Genomic DNA, 22,479 nt, shown 5'->3' with positions numbered 1-22,479 from the left:
TACCAAGCTTATCAAGTCATTTTACTTGAGAAGTTTCCTGAATTGCATTTTGTTTCCCCTACAGTCTTTCTTGGGGACCAGGGAGGGGCACATGCTGTCATTTTATTGATTAAAGACAGAAAGAATATTGTTACTGTTAACTGTGGAGACCCGGGTACCAGCCCTACATCCATAGATGGAAGCTTTGAGTTTAGAACAACTCTGGAATGAGAGGATAGACCAAAACTTCTGGAGTTGGGGATGAGGATGTGAAAGGAATGGGAGGGGGGTGCTCCCTTGACTTTGACAGTCATTTGTCATTAGACAGGCGTGCCCACAGCCATCTGTGCCCCCCACTGTGGCTGGCACTCGGGGGACAATGACGTCATGCTATCCATATTTCCGCTTTTGTTTTTGCAGGTGGTTCAGTGTCCAATATGTATGCCATGAATTTAGCCAGATACAAGTACTGTCCTGATATTAAGGAAAAGGGGCTGTCTGGCTTGCCAAGATTAATCCTTTTCACATCTGCAGAGGTAAAAAAAAAAAATTATTTTTGATATGAGATACAGATTTTCTGAAAATGAACATGTCATGGAAGAGGGCTTGTTTGTCTGGGGGCTCCCAAGGGTGCGTTTTGTCAGTGTGTAAATCATGTGCCTATGTACAGCGTCATATTTAATTCCAAAAGAAATTCTGATGCATTTGATATTGTAAGCCCTGGCCACCCTCTTTTGTATATCACCTTTATTTAAGATTTATAATCTGTAATGTTATTGGAGAAAAGAGAACACTTAATTTCAAAGCACCACCTCTTTCTGTGAATCTCTGCTTTGAGTGTCTTATTTATTAGACTTTATGTGATTGCTACTGACCTCAGGTCTGTCTTCTGCTCCCATTTCCTTGTGAAACTGATTGCGTTGAGTGGCTAACATGAGGGCCCTTCTAGGAAAGGGAGATATTCAGTAACAGTGACATCACACAGACACACAAGGGGATGTAACCGCAACCCCCACTGAAGTGAGAGGTCAGCCTGGGGGTGAGCGTGCAGGCCTGGGGCTAGGCTGCCTGGGGCCAGTTCCTGTCTCCACTGCCTACTCTCTGAGTGACCTGGGTAAGTGGTGAATCCTGCTGTAACGCAGTTTCCTAACTTATAAAGAAGAGTGTATCAGTTAGCTCTAATATGTAACAAATTGCTCCTCAACCCAGCAGCATGTAGCTATAGCCAGACACGGCGCTCAGGTTTGGGGACAGCCGAGCAGCGCTGGGCTTGCCTGGCCCGTGGCTGCCCTGGGCGTGGCTGGGCTGGGCTGACAACAGGGATGCTCCAGCAGGCTGGCCTACCGTTGTCATGGCAGCGGTGCCGGTGAAAGACAACTCAGAGACACACTGGGCCTCTTGAGTTCTGGGCTCAGAACTGGCACGTTGTTTCCCCCTCACTTTCTTGGTAAAGTAAGTTGCATATAGGAACCCAGATCCAAGAAGTAGGGAAACAGACTTCACCTCTTAAGGAGACTCTCTGCAAAGCTGCCCGGAGACGGGATTGGATGCAGGGGGCGGCGAACAGTCTGGAGCCATAAAAACGACCCAGCAGCCACATGAGCTTAGTTGTCACCAGAGATCAAATGAGTTAGAGGGTGTAGAGTAGTGTCTGGCACATACTAGACAGAAATCTAGGAGGAGGAGAGGGCTTTCCGGGTGGCGCTAGTGGTAAAGAACCCACCTGCCAGTGTACAGTGTAGGAGACATGGGAGACACAGGTTCAATCCCTGGGTCGGGAAGATCCCCTGGAGGAGGAAACAGCAGCCCACTCCAGCATTCCTGCCTGGAGAATCCCATGGGCAGAGGAGCCTGGAGGGTACAGTCGGTGGGGTCGCAGAGTCGGACCCGACGGAGCACCTTAGCACACATGCCCTCAGGAGGAGAGAACGACCCAGCTACACTAACATGGGGCGCAGCTCAAATGGTGTCTTACTTGGAAAGGATGCTTTTTATTTTTTCTGTTTGTGGTTCCAGTGGGGGCCTCTGTCCATCCCGCCGCTGCTTTTTCCCCACGTCCCCTCCTGTACCTCCTGTCAAACACATGAGATGGGCAAAATCTGACAGTTTTCTGCTAATTCCAACTGGACTTTCCTGAATCTGTTACTCTCTTCCAAGAGCAGAAGTTATCTTATTATCACAAAAGTATCATCTGTGCAGGAACCTGACCACCCCCATGTGTTTCCCCCGTCCTGCCTGACCACTGGTTAGCTCAGCACTACATGCAGAGAGGACATTGGGTTGGGGGCGGCCAGGAGGAGTCACCTCCTCTGAGACTCTGAATTTACCTCCCCAGGCCCTTCCTCACAAGATGTTCTTTCTGTAGCAAAAGAAGAATATTTAGGAATGTGGACTTCTAGGGGGAAATGCTTGGTTTCTTGAGATGATGATGGAGTAGAGTCTCCTGCCTGGATTCCAACCCTCAGTATTTCAGGTGGAGGAACCCTAGCATATCAGAAATGCAGAGTCCCTTCGGCATTTGAATTGCTATGTCCGTGCCTGGAAAGGCTGATTAAATAGGGGCTCTGCTATCAGCACAGTGCTTTTACCTTTGCCTGTTTTCATTCTTCACTTGGTTTAAAAGGTACCAGAGGAACATCCCTGGCTGTCTGGTGGTTAAGACTCTGTGCTTCCGCTGCACGGGGAGCAGGTTCAACCCCTGGTCAGGGAACTAAGGTCTTGCATGCCATGTGGCGTGGCCAAAAATAAATTAGTTAAGAATAAATAAATAAAATGTAGCAGAGTTCTTTTATGGAATACTTGCCCTGGAAGTGGGGAAGAAATTCTGTGGAAGACTAGAATGAAGATGATGCCTGGGGAAGACCAGTAACACAGGTATAGCTGGCAAATTGGGCATGAAAAGAAATTGAAACTTTGTGGAGTTGTGAAACCAAGAGCTGAGTATTTTTTAAAATCCCTGTTGGAGATGTGTGTGCAAAGAGGCAAAATATACGCTTTGGCTGACATGCCAGCAGAGGATGAAGCCAGAAAACCAGACTCAACCTGTGTCTTAGTCTGCTCAGGCTGCTCTAGCAAAATACAGAGCGTGTGGCCCAAACAACCGACGTGTATTTCTCAACAAATCTGGAGGCCGGGACCTCCAAGACCAAGGCCCTGCGAGATTAGTGTCTGAGCCTTGCCAGAGGGGACCCGAAGAAAGGGAGCTTTTGGAGAAAAATAATTAAAGTAAAAAACATTTGTAGCTTCATTAGCAGTTAGATATGAACGCTAGTGTTAAAGAACCCACCTGCCAATGCAGGAGACGTAAGAGGTGCGGGTTCGATCCTTGGGTTAGGAGGAGCCCCTGGAGAAGGGCATGGCAGCCCACTCCAGTATTCTTGCCTAGAGAATCCCATGGACAGAGGAGCCTGGCAGGCTACAGTCCACGGGGTCGCAAAGAGTTGGACACAACTGAAGAAACTTAGCACGTGGGAATTCCTTAAATTTAGAGAAATCTTAGTTTTGTCATTCAAATCATTTTGGAAATCAGCATGAAGTAGTGAATGTTGTCTGCCACTCAAAAGCGAGGAGGAAGGAAGCCCTTTTCACCCCCAGGCCAGCAACCAGTTGTCCTGGTTCCTCTCCAGCAGGGTCCAGGCTGGGATGAGGCAGTGAGGTGACTAGAGTGCATGTCTCAAGGTCACACCTTCTTAGATTTTGCACTGGAGGTGCCTCACCCGCTCCACCCCCTTAGCGGCCCTGCTCTCTTGTGAGGCTGCCCCAGGCTTAGGACCATCGCAGGCACTGACAGGGTGAGCAGGTGCTTTCCAGGGTGTCTCCAGGATCCCGGCTCTGCCTCTTTAGGAATCGAACCAGCTGCATGCTCTTGGAGAAGTCCCTATACTTCCTTTTCTTCATTTCCTAAGGCATGACATTCACGACCCTGCTCTCCCCCCAACCTGAAGCTAATCTGACCATTGCATGAGTTAACATGTTAGGACTCTGAGTGTCCACAACAGCCCATGAGCGCGGAAAACTGCAGTGCTCTGAGAAAATCAAGGTCACGGAGGAAAGCTTTTCTGGAACCAGGAATGAAAATTTCCATGCAGTCCTGTCTTTCATGTGGGCACTGGCTGTCTTGCTTTATAGAAATACATGCCTGCTGAGAATCGTGCACCTTCTGTGGGACAGTGAAACCCAGGGCGAGACTGGATCTTAGAAGGACTCACTACTCTTCTGCTAGTGAAGGGAGCAGGCATTCTTACGTCTAAATGCAGCTGTTACTTCTGAACTCCGGCTTCTAGGTTTTTCCTTCCCTTGAAACTACTCGGTATATCTGAAGCATCACCCTTTCTATTTTTTTTTCCCCCTTCCAAGGTTCTTTTCCTCCTCTGATGTTTTCAGATGTTTAGACTTCAGTTTTTCAGGCTTTGGAAAAAAAAAATCTGTCCTTATGCATTTGAGATTGCCATTGGACTCCCAGTTTGTCCAGAGATTCCCCAAAATAGCTCCAGAAGCTGTTCTTATTCTGAGGACAAGTTTTTTTATTCAGCAGATCCATTGATTGGGGATATGGTGCTATTTTTCAGGGCAAAGCAGTGTGATTTTCCTTACTGGCAGATGTCAGTGGGGGTAGGCTGCTATTTATCATTATGAAATCAATAGCTGTTTGGTGCCAGAGGCCCCTAGTCTCTGGTGAGAAATAATTCACCTTAGTTGTCACCTTGGCTATGGTGGACCGATGTAGCAAGTCGAGAATTAACTATGTTTTCACGTACATTATTACTCTTCACTATGCATGTATTCTTGTAACAACCTGAAATGAATGCATCCTACAGGCATTTTGAATGCGTCCTATTTGATATTTGGAAATTAATTTTTTTAGGATGATGTCATTTCTCCTGATGGTGTTACTTCAGCATGTATTTTTATAGAGTTAAAAAAAGAGCTCTCCATAAAACTCTCTTGACAAAAGAGGGAAAAAATTACCACATTTGAGGGAATATATCAAGTTAAGTGCGAAAGCATGACTACTTCTTTAATGTATTCATATCTACAAATTAAATTATTAAGGTGTTTTTGGTACAGTAATGTTCTTTAGCACCTTCAGTTTTTCTGGCATGGAAAAGAATGAACTGACCGCCTGTCCACATTGATGTATAAAGAGAAACATCTCCAGTGTTTGAGTGCTAATTATTTTATAAGATTTATGTAGAGAAAAAAGGCCCAACAATCCAGAGTATATACTACTATTTGCCAATAAGAAATAGACAAGACCTAATTCCAGAGCCAGCTCTTAGCCTCATACCTGCCAGGGCTATATCGCATAGTATATCTGTAAGTTAGTGTTACTTCTTAAAGTTGTATTTTGTTTATTTACTTTTTGGCTGCACCACGTGGCATTTGGGATCTTAGTTCTCCAACCGGAGATTGAACCTATGCCCCTGCAGTGGAAGCACAGATTCTTAACCACTGGACCACCACGAAAATCCTAAACTTACTACTTTCGTTATTGTGATTTTAGCCACATTCCCTTGTGTCTAATTTCAGTCTTACAGTCAGTATTAAACGAGACTAGTCAAGTATCTGATCAGCATGTATAACTCATTGTTCGCTCTTAAAAACAGTTTCTTCTGTGGTCTGTGATTACAGTTTTTGAGACAGAGTCTTGATTATCCCTTAGAGGGTTTTTGAATCAACAGTGGACTAGATTCTGTTTCCATTAATACTGAGTTTTATTAGAAGCATCAAGAGAAACTTTTCCTCAGTGTTTCGGAAAACAACCACCTTTGGTGACCAAGTTTGTTCATACACCAGGCTCTGTGCCAACTGTTTACGTGTATTAACCGTTTTAACTCCATGACAAGCAGATGGAGGAGGCACCCATATAGCCACTTTATAGATTAGCAAATTGAGGCTTGGAGAGCATGCATTCTTTGCTTAAGGGTCCATATCTGTAGGGGAAAACCTGGAATTAAATCTTGGTTTCTCGGATCCCAAGGGAAGTCAGTGTTTTTAACCACCATACTGAAGAGCTCAATTGAATGCTTTTTATGTTTTAAGGCAACACGATTCCAGAGATTGGCTCAGCCGTGTGACGCACACCCATGTAGCTAATAAGCAGTACCTTTTTCATGCCGTGTATCCGTGTCTCTCTCTCCCCCTCGCCTCTTTGAATGTAGTGTCATTACTCCATGAAGAAGTCTGCTTCCTTTCTTGGGATTGGTACTGAGAATGTGTGCTTTGTGGAGACAGATGGAAGGTAACGGGGACAGGATCCAGAGGCCTGGCCGGGGCGGTGGGGAGGGGATCGATACCATTTACAAACTGTCCCACGTCTGTTCACTGCTGAGTGTGACTGTGTCGCAAATCTGTTCTCTCAGAGGTAAGATGATACCTGAGGAGCTGGAGAAGCGCGTGCAGGAGGCCGAGAAAGAGGTGCGTGGGCGAGGAGAGGGTGGGAGGGGAAACGGGCGCGTGTCTGGGCATGAAGGGGAGGACGCGGGGCAGTGGCCAGGCCCCTGTCTGTGTCGGGGAGAGAAGAGGTCCTCTTAGGGTGGACGGAGGGAGCTCCTCTACAGAGGTGCCGTATCTGGTGCTTGCTGTGTGTGTTCTGTGGAGCATCTCGAATGTGCTCATTCCCAAGGGGCTGGAGCCTACTCAAACGCTGATGCCTCCCTGTACCAGGTCCTTGCCTAGAATAAGCTTCAGAACCTTGTTCTGGCCTCTCTTGCTGCTGTATAGCTCCTGACTCTGAGGATGCTTGGCCAAACCAGTTACCTCCGGGCTGCATCCAGGATGGTTTCTGACTTCTTGATCAAACGATCCTCCTGGGCTGTTTCCACATGAGGCCCATCCGTAACTATCACCCCCGTTGGGTCTGAGCCTAGTATTTCTGCTCTGGAAAACTGCCCTCTCTTCCTTGGCTTCCAGAATGTTGGAAAGCTGGCCTGCCCATTGCTGGGGGAGGCAAGGCATGGCCCTGGTCACCTGCTCTACTGCAGCAAAGCCTGGCCCCGATATCTGCTTCATTTTTAACCCTGACATCAGCCATCTTGCTTCTTGGGCCAAACGCCTAATGGGTTAGGTACAGCCACGTCTATGCATCCTTCCCATCCCCTGGAAGGCCCGTGGCCAGCAAAGCTTCCGACCCTTCTCCCATCACTTCCAAATAGGCGGCAACAGCGTCAGGTGTTTTCAGATTTTGAGCTGTGATAGAAGTTTCTCTGTCCTCAGAGAGCTTCGTACTGAGGGATGGGTTCTTTTATTTTTAAGTTTTAGCATTATATTTATGTTTTTCTGTTCTTGTGCTCTTTATAATTTTTAACTTCTCCAGAATTCACCTTATCTGGAGCATGCTTGATCACTGTATTTGGTTTGATATTCTCTGTTTAAACGTTCTGCTTTTATTGCAGATGTACTGGCTTCTGGTGTGTGTCCTTAAATCTATGTTTTTAAAACATTCCATTGACAAATGGATTTGGTAGCTGTCTTGTGGTAGAGGTCATCTGATTTCTTTATCTTCTTGAGTAAAATTCTGCATTGAAACCTGTTTGTTCTGCTGTGGACTACAGATGTCACCTTTAGCTTTATCTATTTTTTAAAAATCTAATTGTATCTTTTTCTACAGAAGCTTCTATCAAAAGGAACTTATGTTGTTACTGCTTGTTGGCAGGGAATATTGACTCCGCTTTTTGTATGGCTCATATGATTCCTTCCTTCCATCCTTCCTTCACCCTTCCCTTTCTTTCTTTCTCTTTTTTTCTTTCTTGAATTTTGAACTTTTCATTATGGAAAATTTTAAATATATATAAAACTAATATAATGAGATTACACATACAGGTCATACAACTTTCACCATCATTAACTTTTGCTCCCATTCCCTCCCAATACCACTGGATCATTCTGAAGCATATCCTACACATTATGACATTTAATCTACAAATAATTCAGTATATCTGTAAAAGATACTTTCTCTTTAAAAAAAAAAAAACAAACATAACACACTTAAAGAAAGAATAAGCTCTTAACATTATCCAGTATTCACTCGTTAGATTTTCTCCCGTTGTCCTTTATAAAAAATAGCTGGTGGTCTGAATAAGGATTCATATGAAGTCCATGTGTTGCGTTTGACTGATTTATCACGTAAATGTTTTCCCACCCGCAGCCTTCTTTTCCTCTATCTCCCCTGCAATGGATCCACTGGAGAAACGAAGTCCTCTGTCCTGTAGAGTCTTCCACATTGTGGATTTTGTTGATTCCGTTGAGAATTTGCCTTTAAGTGTTCCTATACTTCTCCATCTGTTTTCTATATTTTCTGTTTGGCTGTTAGATATTGAGACTTGGGGAGATTCAGGTTGGAATTTTTACCAGGAAGACTTCACGGGTGGCGTTTTGCCCTTTAGTCAGCAAACGTCTTGGGGCCCCTTTTGTGATAACAGTATTAGTCCATCTGTCACAGAACTCTGCGTCAGCCTCTCACCTCACGGACTTTGCTGCCATTTGTTGGCATTGTCTAGACCCACTATTTCATTAGTGATGTTCTAGCTAATTCTCTCATTCCTTCCTCATTTAGTGGCAGGCCTACTATCGTAAACATTTTTGTTCCTTCATCCCTATTTAGTCACCCTAAGGAACAGTTTGAACAAGCCAAGACAGAATCGATATTTTATTTTTCCCCTTATTTACCAATTTTCACAATAGTGAGTGAATTACCAAACATTCTGAAAGATAGCCAAACAGTTTTTTCTTTTCAAAGTATCATGAAGAACTCATCTTCTAAAATACTGGATGGATTTTATTCCACAGCAGTCATTATTATTTTCATCGTTCAAATTTCTGTTTGTTTTGACAACGAAAGTCCATGAAAGGGGCATATCTGAAGTTGAAAACTTGAAAAGGGAAGTGTTTAAAAAGTAAGAATTGCTTTAGGCACATTTGAAAGTAGGGCAGCAAGGTTAGAGTTGGTCTGTCTTGGTTTCCTTTCATCAGTTGAAACTTGAGCTTGGATTCACTGAGGGCAAGTCTTGCATCCATTCTGAGACCTTCATACCTCATGACTAGTTTCTTTTTCTTAGTTCTCCAGACCTAGTTTCTTTTTGTTTCAAACTTTTTAATTTGTGCCGTTACAGAGGTAGCAGATAGTACATCAACTCTGATTTTCTTCTGGGATTCAATTCCCTGACCAACCACAATCAATTTTTTTAATTGATTGAGCTGTGACCCTTGCCCTGATGCCATTATAAAGACGATGAAACCCACAGAAGCAGCAGAGGTTCTAAAGTACTTATTTTTAAAAAAGAAGACCAAGATGATCGCTGAATAAGTGGAGGTATTTTTGTGTACGAGCATTTGAAATGACAAACTTTGTTAGAGAATTCAGCTGATTGGCAACACACAATATTCTTTCCACTGAGTTTTCTCATTAATAGCATGAGATATGAGAAAGGGGAAAAAACATGGAAGGTTAAATCCAGATTACAAAAGTTTAATTTCTGGGTCTTATATTTGTAGCTAGATTGTTAAAAGGGTGAGGAAAACTCATTAATGGGCTATAATAGCTAGCACAGATATTTTTCACAATTGACAGGATGTCATAGAGTTTGTACGGAAAGCCCCAGCATTAAAGACACCTTCAATGGTTTTAGTAAATTACTTTTTCTGTTGCTTTCAATGACTGATGTAAATTTGGTCGCATTTCATTTAGGTCACGGGCATGATAAAGACATAATCCGTTGGTAGTTGATTACAGGACAGAAGCCCTGAAGCCCGTGGTTCCCAGGGGCTCTGTCAGCCACAGGCCCTGCTCCCAGGAGGCTCAGCGGGCTGGCTTCCAGGGCTCAAGGCCACCTCCCCACACGGCGGTGGGCCCACTGTGTACCATCGCCATGATTCCTGTGCACCTCCGCCTGGAGATGTGGGCTAAGCGTCCTTGCTCTAGATGGCCTCCATCTGGAAGCCAGGAAGTCATGTCTTTCTGTCAAAGGTCAGCTAAATTGGAATGAATCTGGTCCAAGCAGAACACCCCTGTTGTTAAGTGGGACATAAAATATATTATAAGAACAAGTGTCTTTCAAGATAAAATTGAGGGGAAAAGGACTCATCCTAAAATGACTTTGACAAGTAAGCACTGTTGTTCCTGACCCCTGGTGCTCTGGATCAGGATTCTACTTTCACACCCTACCCTCATCTTTGTCTGCAGACTTTCCCCTGAAGACACTTCCGCAGAGAGAAGCATACCCCTGCCAGCACCCTGGGATGGCTCTGTCTGGAAATAGCCTCGTGTGCTCTCTTCTTCGTGGCTGCCATAGAGCCTCTCGTGGGGCCAGGGCGCCTGCTGGGCTCGCTTGGCGGGAGTTAGCATTCCTGTTCCCACATTCTCCCTTTCCTCCCATTTCTCGCGGTACCTGCTCTCTCTGCAAGATGGAGCTGTGGGCTAGATGAGGAGGAATGATCGTGGCAGAAAGACACACGTCCTCTTCTCCAGCACATTCTAATAATTTTCTCTATCATGACTCTCATTTGGGGAGTACATCCCAGTGAGGTTACCGTATCCCGTCTGTCACCAGGCTTGTTCCCAGCACAGCCCTTGCCTTGTAGCTACACTTCCTTCCCCAGGTGACAAGCAGACAGGCCTGGGAGGCTGTGGTCTGTCTCCCAGGCCTGTTCCTTCTTGTTTTGGAGGTGCTAAGGGGGTCTCCCTGAGAAGGAGTTAGGAATCACAGAGCAAGCCATTTTGCCATGGCAGTTGAGGTTATTCACTTTCTTTTTTAAATTTATTTATTTACTTGGCAGTACCAAGTCTTAGTTGCTAGCTTATTCAGTTTCTATCTGGGAAAGCTAGAGAAGACTTAAGAAAGAAAATGAGTGTAGAGAGAAGAAGGAGGCATGTGGAGTTGGGACAAAGGAGCCTATTATCATGGCATTTTCTATTTTCTTAAGCTATTTGTATGGCAGCCCACTCCAGTATTCTTGCCTGGAGAATCCCATGGACAGAGGAGCCTGGCCGGCTGTGGGTCCTAGGGTTGCAAAGAGTCAGACACAACTGAAGTGACTCATCATATCAGGCTGAGGCCATGTGATGGAAAAATGTAAACACACTCACTGAATGAATGTTTGTCTCCAAAGAAACCAGATAAATGTCCAGATGTATAACCCCTGTGTTAACCGACCTACTGTGCCGCGGATTCTGTGGTGATGATGACAGTTCTTGAACTCTGACATGTGGGTGCTTCTCGCAGGGCGCAGCTCCGTTCCTTGTGTGTGCCACGTCTGGTACCACGGTGCTGGGGGCCTTCGATCCTCTGGATGAGATAGCGGACATCTGCGAGAGGCACGGCCTCTGGCTCCACGTAGACGTAAGTTCACCCATGTGCGCCCATCTGTTAAACTGTGCAGCCTTTCTGCAGCTTTGGTGGGAAGTTTTTCATACTCTTAGGAGCTAGACGTGAGCTCTCCAGCTATTTGTATCTAAATGTACATATATTTCTAATTGGGACTTCCTAGGTGGCTCAGGGGTAAAGAATCCACCTGCCAGTGCAGGAGACAAGAGAGATGTGTGTCCTCCTGATCCCTGGGTCAGTAAGATCCCCTGGAGAAGGGAAATGGCAGCCCACCCCAGTACTCTTGCCTGAAAAATTCCACGGAGAGAGAAGCCTGGTGGGCTGCAGTCCATAGGGATGTGAAGAGTCAGACACGGCTGAGCGCAAGCAGGAATATTTCTGATTAGGGGAGATAAACATGTCATATCCTGCTAGGCAATAAGGAAGAAGCTACCCAAGACTCGATGGGGATTTCATCTTAGTTTTCCAGGTTTCCTTTTATTCCTCTTGTCTCCTAGGTAATTTCCTTGGATCTACTGTCATTAAGACAGCACAGTATGGGGGACCCCTTCTGCACTGTGGAGTCAAGAGGCTGATTTAGGATTCAAACCTGCCTCCTCTTCATTGTGACCCCAGCTCGCTGGGTTTTGGTTTCATTTGTAAAGAGGGAAATGAGTGCCTGATGTGGTCAGTAAAGGATCTTCTAGCTCTAATGTTCTGGGATTCCAGCCAGCTGGGAAACGCCAAAAGCTGCATAGCTGCACTGCATGCCGTAACTAAAACAGCTTTTATCTGGATCTATCACAGATAGCTATTGGAGAGTGGTTGGGATAACATACATTCCTTCTAATTTTCTAACTCACAGGGTTGGCCTTTTTGTGTAGGTCCAGGGGTTGCTCATAATGTTGTTTTCCTTGATTAAAAGTAACTTAAAGGTCTACTTAGTCAGGGGTAAAAAGCTGAGTTCAGCTGGTTAAGAAAGCTTGTTGAGCTTTCTGACTTTGTGTGTAGATGACACCAGCAGTTAATTAGTTTGATTCAACCTGGTAGAAAGAACCATTGAACCCGAAGATGAGACTTCAGGGAACTTTCCTCCAGTGAGTGAGTGGTTCCTACCTTCCTTATCAGATAAAAAAAGGACAATATTTTTGACTCACTGAACATTTGTTTGGGGGCATACCCCTACACCTAATTCTATAGTTTGGATGATTGAAAGTAAGGTTTCTATGATATAATATCAAAAGAATTTTTTAGCAATTCAAAGCTTTCATTGAATATATACTAATATTTGGTAAAAGCAGCAATAGTCATATGAAGCTCACTAGAGTTATAGGCTTGATTAGTATGCAAATAGCAATATGTCAGGTAAATTATTTGTGACTTCTTTAAATGAGATTGTAGGATTTGTATCTGTTCACATTTCAACTTATATGTTATTGGTTTTTATAGACTTAGAAGTATAATAATACATTATGTGCTGAAAGATAATATGAAGTGAGTACTTTTGTGACTGTGGAAATAGGGGCAAAATCAAATATATGAGCAGTTATACTTGAACATTCTACTCTCATGAAAGAAACATCAAATATGGATTATATGGTTTTTGTAAAACAGAGTAACTACAGCAGTTTCCAAATTGGGAGTGATGTTAAGAGATTTATGGAGCTTAGAGAGAATTGTGATTGATAAGATGTGAATGAAAACCTCTCTAGATTTTTTAAAAATCAGAGGTAGAATTTTTTAAGAAAACCCTTTTATAAGGGAATATTTGAACCACGAAAATTGCTCTGTTTGCATGTATGTAGTATTAGATTAAATTTGACAACTTTTTGTGTGACTTATTAAAGAAATTGGCTCTAACACTGAGACAATACTCACTCACCCTCTAATATTACAGACGTCATTCTGTTAATGAACATTTTTAAAAATGTTATTTATTTTTGGCCGTGCTGGGTCTTCGTTGCTACCCACAGGCTTTCTCTAGTTGCTGCAGCTGGGGCTCCTCTTTAGTGCTGTGTGCAGGCTTCTCCTGTTGCAGAGCACGGCCGGCAGGCACATGGGCTCAATAGCTGCGGCATGCAGGCTCAGCTGCTCCACACACGTGGGACCTTCCCAGACCAGAGATTGAACCCAAGTCCTCTGAATTCTTAACCACTGGACTCCCAGGGAAGTCCCATTGAAAAAAATCTATGCAGGAACATGTAGCTTTTCTTGAAGAAACTTTCTATACCAAGTTTATTAATTTGAAAGATAAAAAATTAATAACATTACAGTGATAACTTTGGCCTGTTTGAAGTTTTCTAGACGGTATTTTAAAGAGCCTTTAAAATATTAAAAACTGGTATTTACTTGGGTTTATTTTTAAAAATGAAATCAGGATTGCTTATTCTGCATTTTCCTTAAAACCAACTTGACCAGCATGTACACTGTATCTTATTATTTCAAAGATACACATATTTTGTTTACATCTTTAATATACCTAATTGGTATGTGGATGTTATATTTTTTACTTTCTCAGCAGTCCGCAAAAAAATAGTTCCCTTACATCTGACAGTATCTGAAATTTGGTTAATCACAATGCATTTTTAAACAACTGAAGAAGAAAAACCTTAGTCGTGTTGAAAGTTTTGGCTGTGAGAGCCGGGGTTATTGCAGCCTCTGCCTGAAACCAGGATTTCAGGGCTAATCCAACTCTTCTCTGAAGCAGAGGCTGCGGCTGCTGCAAATCCTCACGCTCCCCACCACACTTCCATCCCAAGTCCTCGTCCTAGAGAAGGTGGCAAAGACTACACTTAAAATCGGGGGCTTTAGGAGCTGCTGTCTTTCCATTCCACCCTGCCTCCACTTCCCTCTCAAGATTAGCCCTACAATTTAAGATTATTAACTAGTTACTTAAAGAGAAAAACATAGGCAAACAGTCCCTGTGGCATCTAACTCAGAGGTCCATAGTGACATCCATTGGTTTGATGTGGCAAGCTTTGGAATGACGAAGTTACAGAGGGAAGCCAGTATAAGGAGGACACTGGCATTGGGGTGTTGTGTTTCTCCTTAGTTCTTTTGAGGAATTCATTTGTGGCTGACCTGTTTCTAACCCAGCCAGTACTATGCTGTGCTTAGTTGCTCAGCCATGTCCAACTCTTTGAGACACTATGGACTGTAGCCTGTCAAATTCCTCCGTCCATGGGGATTCTCCAGGCAAGAATACTGAAGTGGGTTGCTGTGCCCTCCTCCAGGGCATCTTCCCAACCCAGGGATCAAACTCAGGTCTCCCACACTGCAAGTGGATTCTTTACTGTCTGAGCCACCAGGGAAGGCCCCAACCATGCCTAACCACCCTGTAAACCAGTGAACTGATGCCTTGAAAGAGCTCCTGGGATTTTAAAACTGCAGTCCAGCTCCCTAAGATGAGCAGAACATTGTCTACTTCCTGAGGAGGAAGAAGAGGCAGAGGGCAGTGCAGGGGGCAGCAGGGAGAGCAGCTGTGTGAGTTGGGCAGAAAGGGTGAGAGTACTGGGTGTGTCTGAGTCTTCCTGATTAACCCTTCCCCTAGTTGCCACTGGTAGGTTCTCAAGAAGTTGAAGGATATGAGAATTGAGAAAAGCAGGCAACTTAGAGCTTAGGGTGTGTACGAGAAGTAAAAGAACCTAAAATGTAAGTGATTTTCATGTTTGAGAGGGTCAAGTTCTTAAAACGCAGGCCTGGGAAGGCTCAATTAGCAGGTTCAGATCAAGTTTTCCCAGAGGCTGAGGGCAGTTGCCTCCACAGCTCAGCCTTGGTCACACATGGTCCGTCATGCATGACGGTGGGAGACAAGGGCAGGGACAAGGAGGCTTGACTGACAATCCTGATCATCGGTCCCTTATCTGGGAATCTTGAGGACGTGCCTGTGCACCAGTTTTGGCCCACAAACCTTTGGGAACTTCTGGGGTGATTGGAGAGTCTAGTCCTGGGAAGGAGGGCTGGAACGTGAGGCAGTCGAGGTTCCTTAGGGTTCATTGGGCAGATAACTGTTTTAAGCAAAGGAGAGGAGAGCTGAGAATAAGCAGAGGAAAGGAAATCCCAGAGTCAATAAGCCTGGAGGGGAGGGAGGAAGAATCAGTGTGAGCAGTAAGAACGTCAGTTTGGTACTTGGAAACTTAATGGGACATTCACTCCCAGGGCCATGTAAGAGCCCAACTCTGCAAGTGAGCCCCTTCTTAAGGGTGCAGCCTAGTGACTCGCTCTCCTGCCCCTGGCCAGCCCTAAATGGGAAGGCTGCTCTTGCGGCCACTCTTTGCTGTCCACCAGTGAGCTCGGCTTCTGTGATGCTCTGAGAACGTGGAGACCTCTCGTTTCCTTCCTCCTCCATACCCATGGTGCACCCAGTCTTGCCATTTCTTTCCATATGGTATTGGGCTCTTTCTTAACTTTTGTTGGAGTTGTCAACATTGAAGGAGTATTGTGTACTTTAGATTCTAAGATTTTAGAGCGTGAGCACTGTGTCTTTTGTCCACAGGCAGCTCAACAAGTTACTTACCAGTCTCTTTATAATGTGGGGATTTAACTCCTAAGTGTCAATGGAGACACTTCTGTTGCAATGAGGTTCAGATCACCTGAGCAGAGCTGGTGATCAAAATTTCCCAGAGTCCATTGGGAACTCAAACCAGGGCTCTGTGACAACCTAGAGGGGTGAGATGGGGTGGGAGGGGGGCGGCAGGCTCAAGAGGGAGGGAACATATGTTTACCTATGGCTGATCCATGTTGAGGTATGGTAGAAACCAATTGTCCTTCAATTAAAAGTAAATAATTTTTTTAAAATTCCTAGACTCCATATTGGTTGAAACTGACTTACAGTATCAAATGACAACTGGCTGGTGAACAAATAACACTGAAATAACGTGGTTTGGGTTGTATCACTGTCTCAACAGGCTTCTTGGGGTGGCTCAGCCTTGATGTCCAGGAAGCACCGCAGGCTCCTGCAGGGTATCCACAGGTAAGCGTGGTTTCCCAGGCCTGGTGCCTTTTCTTCAGGCAAGGGGATCTCTCTGGACTTTGCCCACTTAGGTGACATTTTGATAATAGGCCCCAAACTAAGCAATTTTTTGCTTAAAAAAAAAAAAAAAATCTCCAAACAACAAACTCCCCAAACCACTCACACCAGGAGGCCTCTGGAGCGCTGACTTGGACGTGAATACTGAAAGCACCTGCAGGGGGTCATAGCATTCTTCCCACCAGAGGAAGCTGAGTCTCCCCTCCTTACCCTGCTTTTCCTCTGTTTAACGTAACAGAGCTGACTCTGTGGCGTGGAACCCACACAAGATGTTGATGGCTGGGATTCAGTGCTGCGCTTTCCTCGTCAAAGACAAATCTGTGAGTTTTCCTCTTGTGACCTCTGGGCTTGGAGGGGGGTGGATTACCAGATTCGCATTTTTGCTTGTGTTTTGTGCCTGGGGCCAGAGGTAGATGACAGTCTTTGTTAAGTGTTGATGGCATCAAGTGGAAAGATGAATGGGCCCAGAAAAAAGATGGAGTACTTCAGCTCAGGTAACCTGTGTTTGATTTAGGTGTTATATAATCTCATTAGTTATAGCTAAATGGTCTCCCTCGCTCTCTTTGGGGTTGTATTTTAAAGCTCAGTTTTAAACATTGCCAAATTTTTTCCCCTTTGATTAAGTCCAGGATTTAAGTTATCTTGAAACTTCTCCTCCCTGAGAAAGGAGAGCAGATGTGTGCCACACATTAAATTGAATGCCTAATATGCTTAGCTGGGGGTTGACAGCCCGTTTTTATGGGAAGACATTGGTTCAGGGCTGATCTCAAACCCTGATTTACTAGAGGACTGCCTGTCTCAAGCGACTGGCACTTAGCTTCTGTTGGAACACTGGGGAGTGCTGGAGACTGGTCTGGATCACTGTGAGGCAAGCAGGCTGAGGTTCCTCTTGGTTTGAGGTGAAAACCCTTTGCTTTCTGTGGGTTAAATAAGGATCCTCGTGGGCTGTGGCCCAGGCTGGGAAGTGCCGCCTCATCCTTAGAAATGCCTCCTCAAGATCTGCGCGCAGTGTGTGGGTGATCTTTCTCAGCCATCTGTTTACATCTTTTCCTTAGGGGACTCCCTGTGCCAACGCTAAAGTCATTTTCTCTTCTTAAGGAATTTTATTTCAAACAACAACCATATTTAAAATCTGAAATCTCATCTTGTCTGTGTCACAACTTTCTTAAAGAAAATATTTTGCGGTATTTGCATGTCAGTGAGCGCCCTTTGTGTTTTGAGATGACCAGAGAGAATTCTCATCAGAAACTACGAACAGATTCTGCATCTTGGGAATATGAATCTATTCCTTCATGTTTTATTAGATTCGCTACTCTGGACTGTGTTCAATGCCATTTAATTTCTATTACCTTAAGTTTTTAAATAGTAGAGTGACTGCATGTTATAACTGGAAGGTGGTTTAAGATCACTATACTATTTATGAACCAAAGAATGTATTCAACTTGCCTACAATTACATATATAGGACATGAAAGAATTCGGAGTAAATCAGGCTTTCCTGTGGTCCAGATATAAGAACAAAAATACTATGCCGAGCATCCTTCAAGTGCCAGGCATTTCACATCTGCTTTCCCCCTCATCCAGTCATCTGGATAACTTCTCTATCTGTTAGTGTGATGCTCTCAGGAGTAGAAAATTTTAACCCCAAATTTTATGACTCTTCTTTTAAATAACTTTCTAGCTTTCATAAATTTTTCTTGTTGAATGATATTTGGAGTGATTTATCCAAGAATTGATTTACATTCATGTCCTTGAGGCAACTTAAAATTTTCTGGATCATCTAACTCTATAACAGTGGTTAAAATTTTTTTGGTGAAGAATTCATTTCTGGATCTCAATGCAAATCATAGTCCCCATGTCTACTCACATGGCAGGGATTAAGAGGTTAGGAAAATTGCGTTCATGGTGCAGAGCAGCACTTTCCAAAGCTGCCCTTTTTTGATGAAAGACTGTTTTCAAATCAACTGGAATGCAGAGTTGAACCGTGAGGTATGAGAGACGACCATCAGCTTAAGTTCTGTGCTGGGAGTTTTCTCCCCCTTTTGTACCTGGTTTCTGCCTCTGATGTTCACCCGTACTTTCATGTGTTCTCCCAACGCCAGCTGCTTCCTACATTGATCAGGCACAGCAGTGCTGCTGGGCTTAGAAACAGATGTGTTCCCCATAGTCAAAGGGTATAAGATCTCACAGAGGAGACAGTGAACAAAGTGTGCCTGCCTGTTGAATTGTTTGATTACTGATTTGATAAGTGCTCTGAAGGCTGTGTCAGACATAGTTAATTACGTATTCGCCAGCCATCATGACCTCCCTTCTGTCTCCTGATGCTCCTCTAACCAGCGCCCCCTGACAGCTAAGAGTCACCCTATGACACAGATATGATGAGGGGAAAATGTGAAACAAATGTTTTGGTTTCTGAGTGAGTTGGTATACACAAGAGCAGAGCCTTCTTTCCCCTTTTCTACCATGAAGGCAGAAACAGTGTTGTGTCAGACCGTGATGTAGGGAGCTCTGACAGCCACTTTGTAGCCAGGAGGTGATGACCCTAAATTAAAAAGTGACAAGCACAGAAGAGCAGAACAGAAAAGGGGAAAGTCTTGGTCTTGGATGACATTGTATTCACTTTGGAAGTGCTCACTTCCAGAGTTTTTGTGATATGAGGTACAAGTAAGTATCCTTATTGCTGTTATTAATAATAAAACTTCTTCCACCAGGTAATCTATTACTTGAAGCTGAATGCCCTGGTATCTGAGACAGAAAGCAGTATGTTACTCATGCTATAAAGCAGACCTGAGAAGTTCCAGAGGGAAGGAACAGTGTGTGCAAAGTCTTTAAGAAATGAGGGTCCTTTTTTTTTCTTTTGCTCCTTAATTTTAAAACCTGAAAGAGGTTCATTGAACAATGAATAATGCTAAGATTGGCATGAGATGAGACCAAATGATTAGGCAGTGGATGGATCATGCAAGGTCTTAGAAGCCATTTGAACAATTTTAGATTCAATGTTTAGAACAGTATAAGAATTTTAAAAACAAGGAGTAATCAGGAAAGATTTCCATTTAAGACAGCAATTTGGAAGGGAACAGAATAGATACAAGAAGAGAAAAGGCTTGCAGTACCCAAACAAGAGCTGATGGTAGGGTAGATGGGAAAATGTGATAAAATTCGAGATGTATTTCAGCTACCAACTAGACCAGGCTGAACTCCCAGTTATATATGGGACACGAGGAGGAAGCAGGTGCCATGGTTGACTCCCGACGAGTGATGCAGCTGCTAGGTGAATGGTTCCATGTAAGGAGACAGAAGTGGCTGAAGGAAAAGAAGATGCTAGAGGGAAATGTCTTAGCTTTAGCACGGGCTATGCTACATTTGAGATGCCGGTGAGGGATGCAAATGAAGGTGTCATGTAAGCAGCTGACACACGGATTCAAAACTTGGAAAAGAGTTCTGGACTGGAAAACCAGATTAGGGCTTGCTGAATGTAGGTGATGCTTGAGATCAGAGTGGAAGGGCTTGCCTTAGGGGGAGCTTTGGAGTGAGAAGAAGAGGGAGATCTTAGACGTGAAAAACTTCAGAATCTGAGTTTGAAATAGAAGAAGAGGAACCCGCAGTGAGAGAAATTTGAGCTGGAGCGGCCAGGGAGACAATAGGAAGACCAGCAAAGGGTGATAAGAGACTCGAGAGAAGCGTATCAGGAGGAGCGTAGCTGAAGCGCTGCTTCCTTAGAGAAGGCTCCCTGACTCACCGGTGTCACCTCTCCCTTACTCCCTCTCAGAGCCCATTCCCTTCCTCTGAAGTGCTGTCACATTTGTGATTATGATTTCTCACGCCTGAACATTCCCTCCCCTAGGATGTAAGCTGTATGCAGGGAGGGACCAGGTCAGTATACTCACTACTGTACCCTGCGTGCTGAGCAAGTCCTCCCAGAACGAGGAAAAAATTAAAATTCACTGAAAAAAAAGAGAATAAGTCAGCACATTTAAAATCCTCACTAATGTCTGCCTTCATCTCAACAGTAGGAGTTTCCAACCTCTCCCCTACCCCAAATTATGCCTTCTGAGCGGTTTGAGATAATGGTGATGATAATGACAGCTGATGAGCTTTATTGCCTTGGTCCCAACCAAGGGACTTCCCTTGTAGCTCAGTTGGTAAACAATCTGCCTGCAATGTAGGAGACCAGGGTTCCACCTCTGGGTTGGGAAGATTCCCTGGAGAAGGAAATGGCAACCCACTCCATTATTCTTGCCTGGAGAATCCCATGGACAGAGGAGTCCGGCATGGGGTTGCAAAGAGTCGGACACAACCTAGCGACTAAACCAGCACCACCCAACCCAAGGCTTGAGTGGACCTCTAGCAGGTAATTGACAAACAGCGATTTTAATTTGGACTTACTTCTCCAGTTAATGGAAGGGGGTAATTCCAGTTAAAGAAAACAACAAATTACTTAGTGAACATACTTCTGTTAAGGGAAAAATTGATTCCCTAATTTGTACCCTCAGAGCTGTAACATTCACAGTGCTGGTTTCCTGATTGACTGGCTGGTAGTGTTTGCATTTTTAATTTCCTGTATCCGTAGAGGAGACTGCCCGCGAAACAAAGCAGAGCTGTTACTATCCAAGTTGTACTATCAGTAGCACTCTGCATGATAGCGATAAAAAGAAAATCAGGGATTTCAAAAAATCTGTGATTATAAATAGGTTGACTTTAGATATAAATGCCGGATCTACATGGGTGTTTTGAATCAAAGACAATTTTTGACTCTTTGATCTAAAATAAAAGGCATATTCTGAGAATCAGATGCATAGATGGAGAAAAATCTTGGTACTGGCTTTTTGATTTTTAGGTTTATTGGAAGAACATTTTAGTGTAAAAAATCTGACAGTTATATGAAGATATGAAACATGATAATCAGATGACTTTTTGACTATGAATTATTCCTATCTGTTTCAACTTATCATTGCTATCCAGTACCAATTCACAAGGACTTCCTATTTAACCTAGCAGCTATAGATGGTTAAAGGGACATTTTTTTCTTAAAAAAAACTATGTAGATAATAAGGATTTTTAAAATGTCTGTTTCTATGTTTATTTCAGAAGTAATTCATATTTATCATAGACCAGAGTCAGAAAATTCAGATAGGGAGAAGGATGAAGAAAAAGATGCCCTTTACAAATATCTGAAGATGCATAGTTTGTTATGCATATTGATATATTTAAATGTGGGTCTTCCCAGGTAGCACTAGTGGTAAAGAACCCTCCTGCCAAAGCCTGAGATGTAAGAGACACAGCTTGATCCCTGGGTCAGGAAAATCCCCTGGAGGAGGGTAGGGCAACCCACTCCAGTATTCTTGCCTGGAGAATCCCATGGACAGAGGAGCCTGGTGGGCTACAGGCCATAGGGTCTCAGAGAGTCAGACACAACTCTAAGTGATTTAGCATGCACACATATTTAAATATACACAAGTATTTACCTAATATAAAAACATATTTTGATTTTAGCATACCTGTTCTCTTTCACAAAACTGTGACTATTTCTCCATGTCAGTCTGCATTCTGTACATTTTGCATAGCTGCACAGTGTTCTATCATTTTGATATTTGATAATTAACCTGACTACCTCCTTACCACTGACCAACTAGATTGTTTTGATTTGAAGCTAATATAGATATGACTGCTCCCTTTGAGGCTAAATTTTTGTATATTCTCCATTTCCCCCTATGAATAGATTCCTAGAAGTCAAAGAGTTGTGATCATCTTTCATGATGTTTTCTTATACTTTGTTTCCTAATTTTCCTTCTAAAAAATAGCTTGCTTTTTCCCTAGCAGAGTATTAGCAGGCATGTGCGTCTGTGTGTTACCCTTTGACATCGCAAGAGGTTTTAGCTTTGTTGAACTGATAGACAAGACATTTGTACACCCATACTTACAGACACACAACCATTTTCCTTCTCATGTTACGCAGTGATGTACTGCACCTCCTTCTCAGGGATCTTTAGCTGGAAATATTGACCTGCAGTGCTGGGTTTCCTAGGCTTTAGATGTGAGGCCTTGGAGGTAGGCTTCCAGTTCTTTTCCTTTCATCTCCAGTCTGTAAGAAGTGCAGGATAACCCTAGTTTTTCTTTAGAAAGAGAAATAGCAGAGAGAAGAGGGGTAGGAAATCCACTCAGAACACACACT

General features: G+C 43.8%; 1 protein-coding gene across 1 annotated transcript in view; it reads left to right on the top strand.

Moving 5' to 3' along the window:
- GADL1 (glutamate decarboxylase like 1) overlaps positions 1-22,479 on the top strand; it is a 149,630-nt gene that overhangs the window by 11,553 nt on the left and 115,598 nt on the right. The window contains exons 5-10 of the mRNA XM_068982668.1: positions 400-515; positions 6,141-6,220; positions 6,342-6,396; positions 11,199-11,315; positions 16,187-16,251; positions 16,547-16,628. Coding sequence (XP_068838769.1) covers positions 400-515; positions 6,141-6,220; positions 6,342-6,396; positions 11,199-11,315; positions 16,187-16,251; positions 16,547-16,628 — 515 coding nt within the window. The remainder of the gene's footprint in view (positions 1-399; positions 516-6,140; positions 6,221-6,341; positions 6,397-11,198; positions 11,316-16,186; positions 16,252-16,546; positions 16,629-22,479) is intronic.

The sequence above is a fragment of the Capricornis sumatraensis genome, chromosome 10, assembly GCF_032405125.1.
Source record: "Capricornis sumatraensis isolate serow.1 chromosome 10, serow.2, whole genome shotgun sequence".
Taxonomy (NCBI): domain Eukaryota; kingdom Metazoa; phylum Chordata; class Mammalia; order Artiodactyla; family Bovidae; genus Capricornis; species Capricornis sumatraensis.
This window is presented reverse-complemented; position numbering and strand designations above follow the sequence as displayed.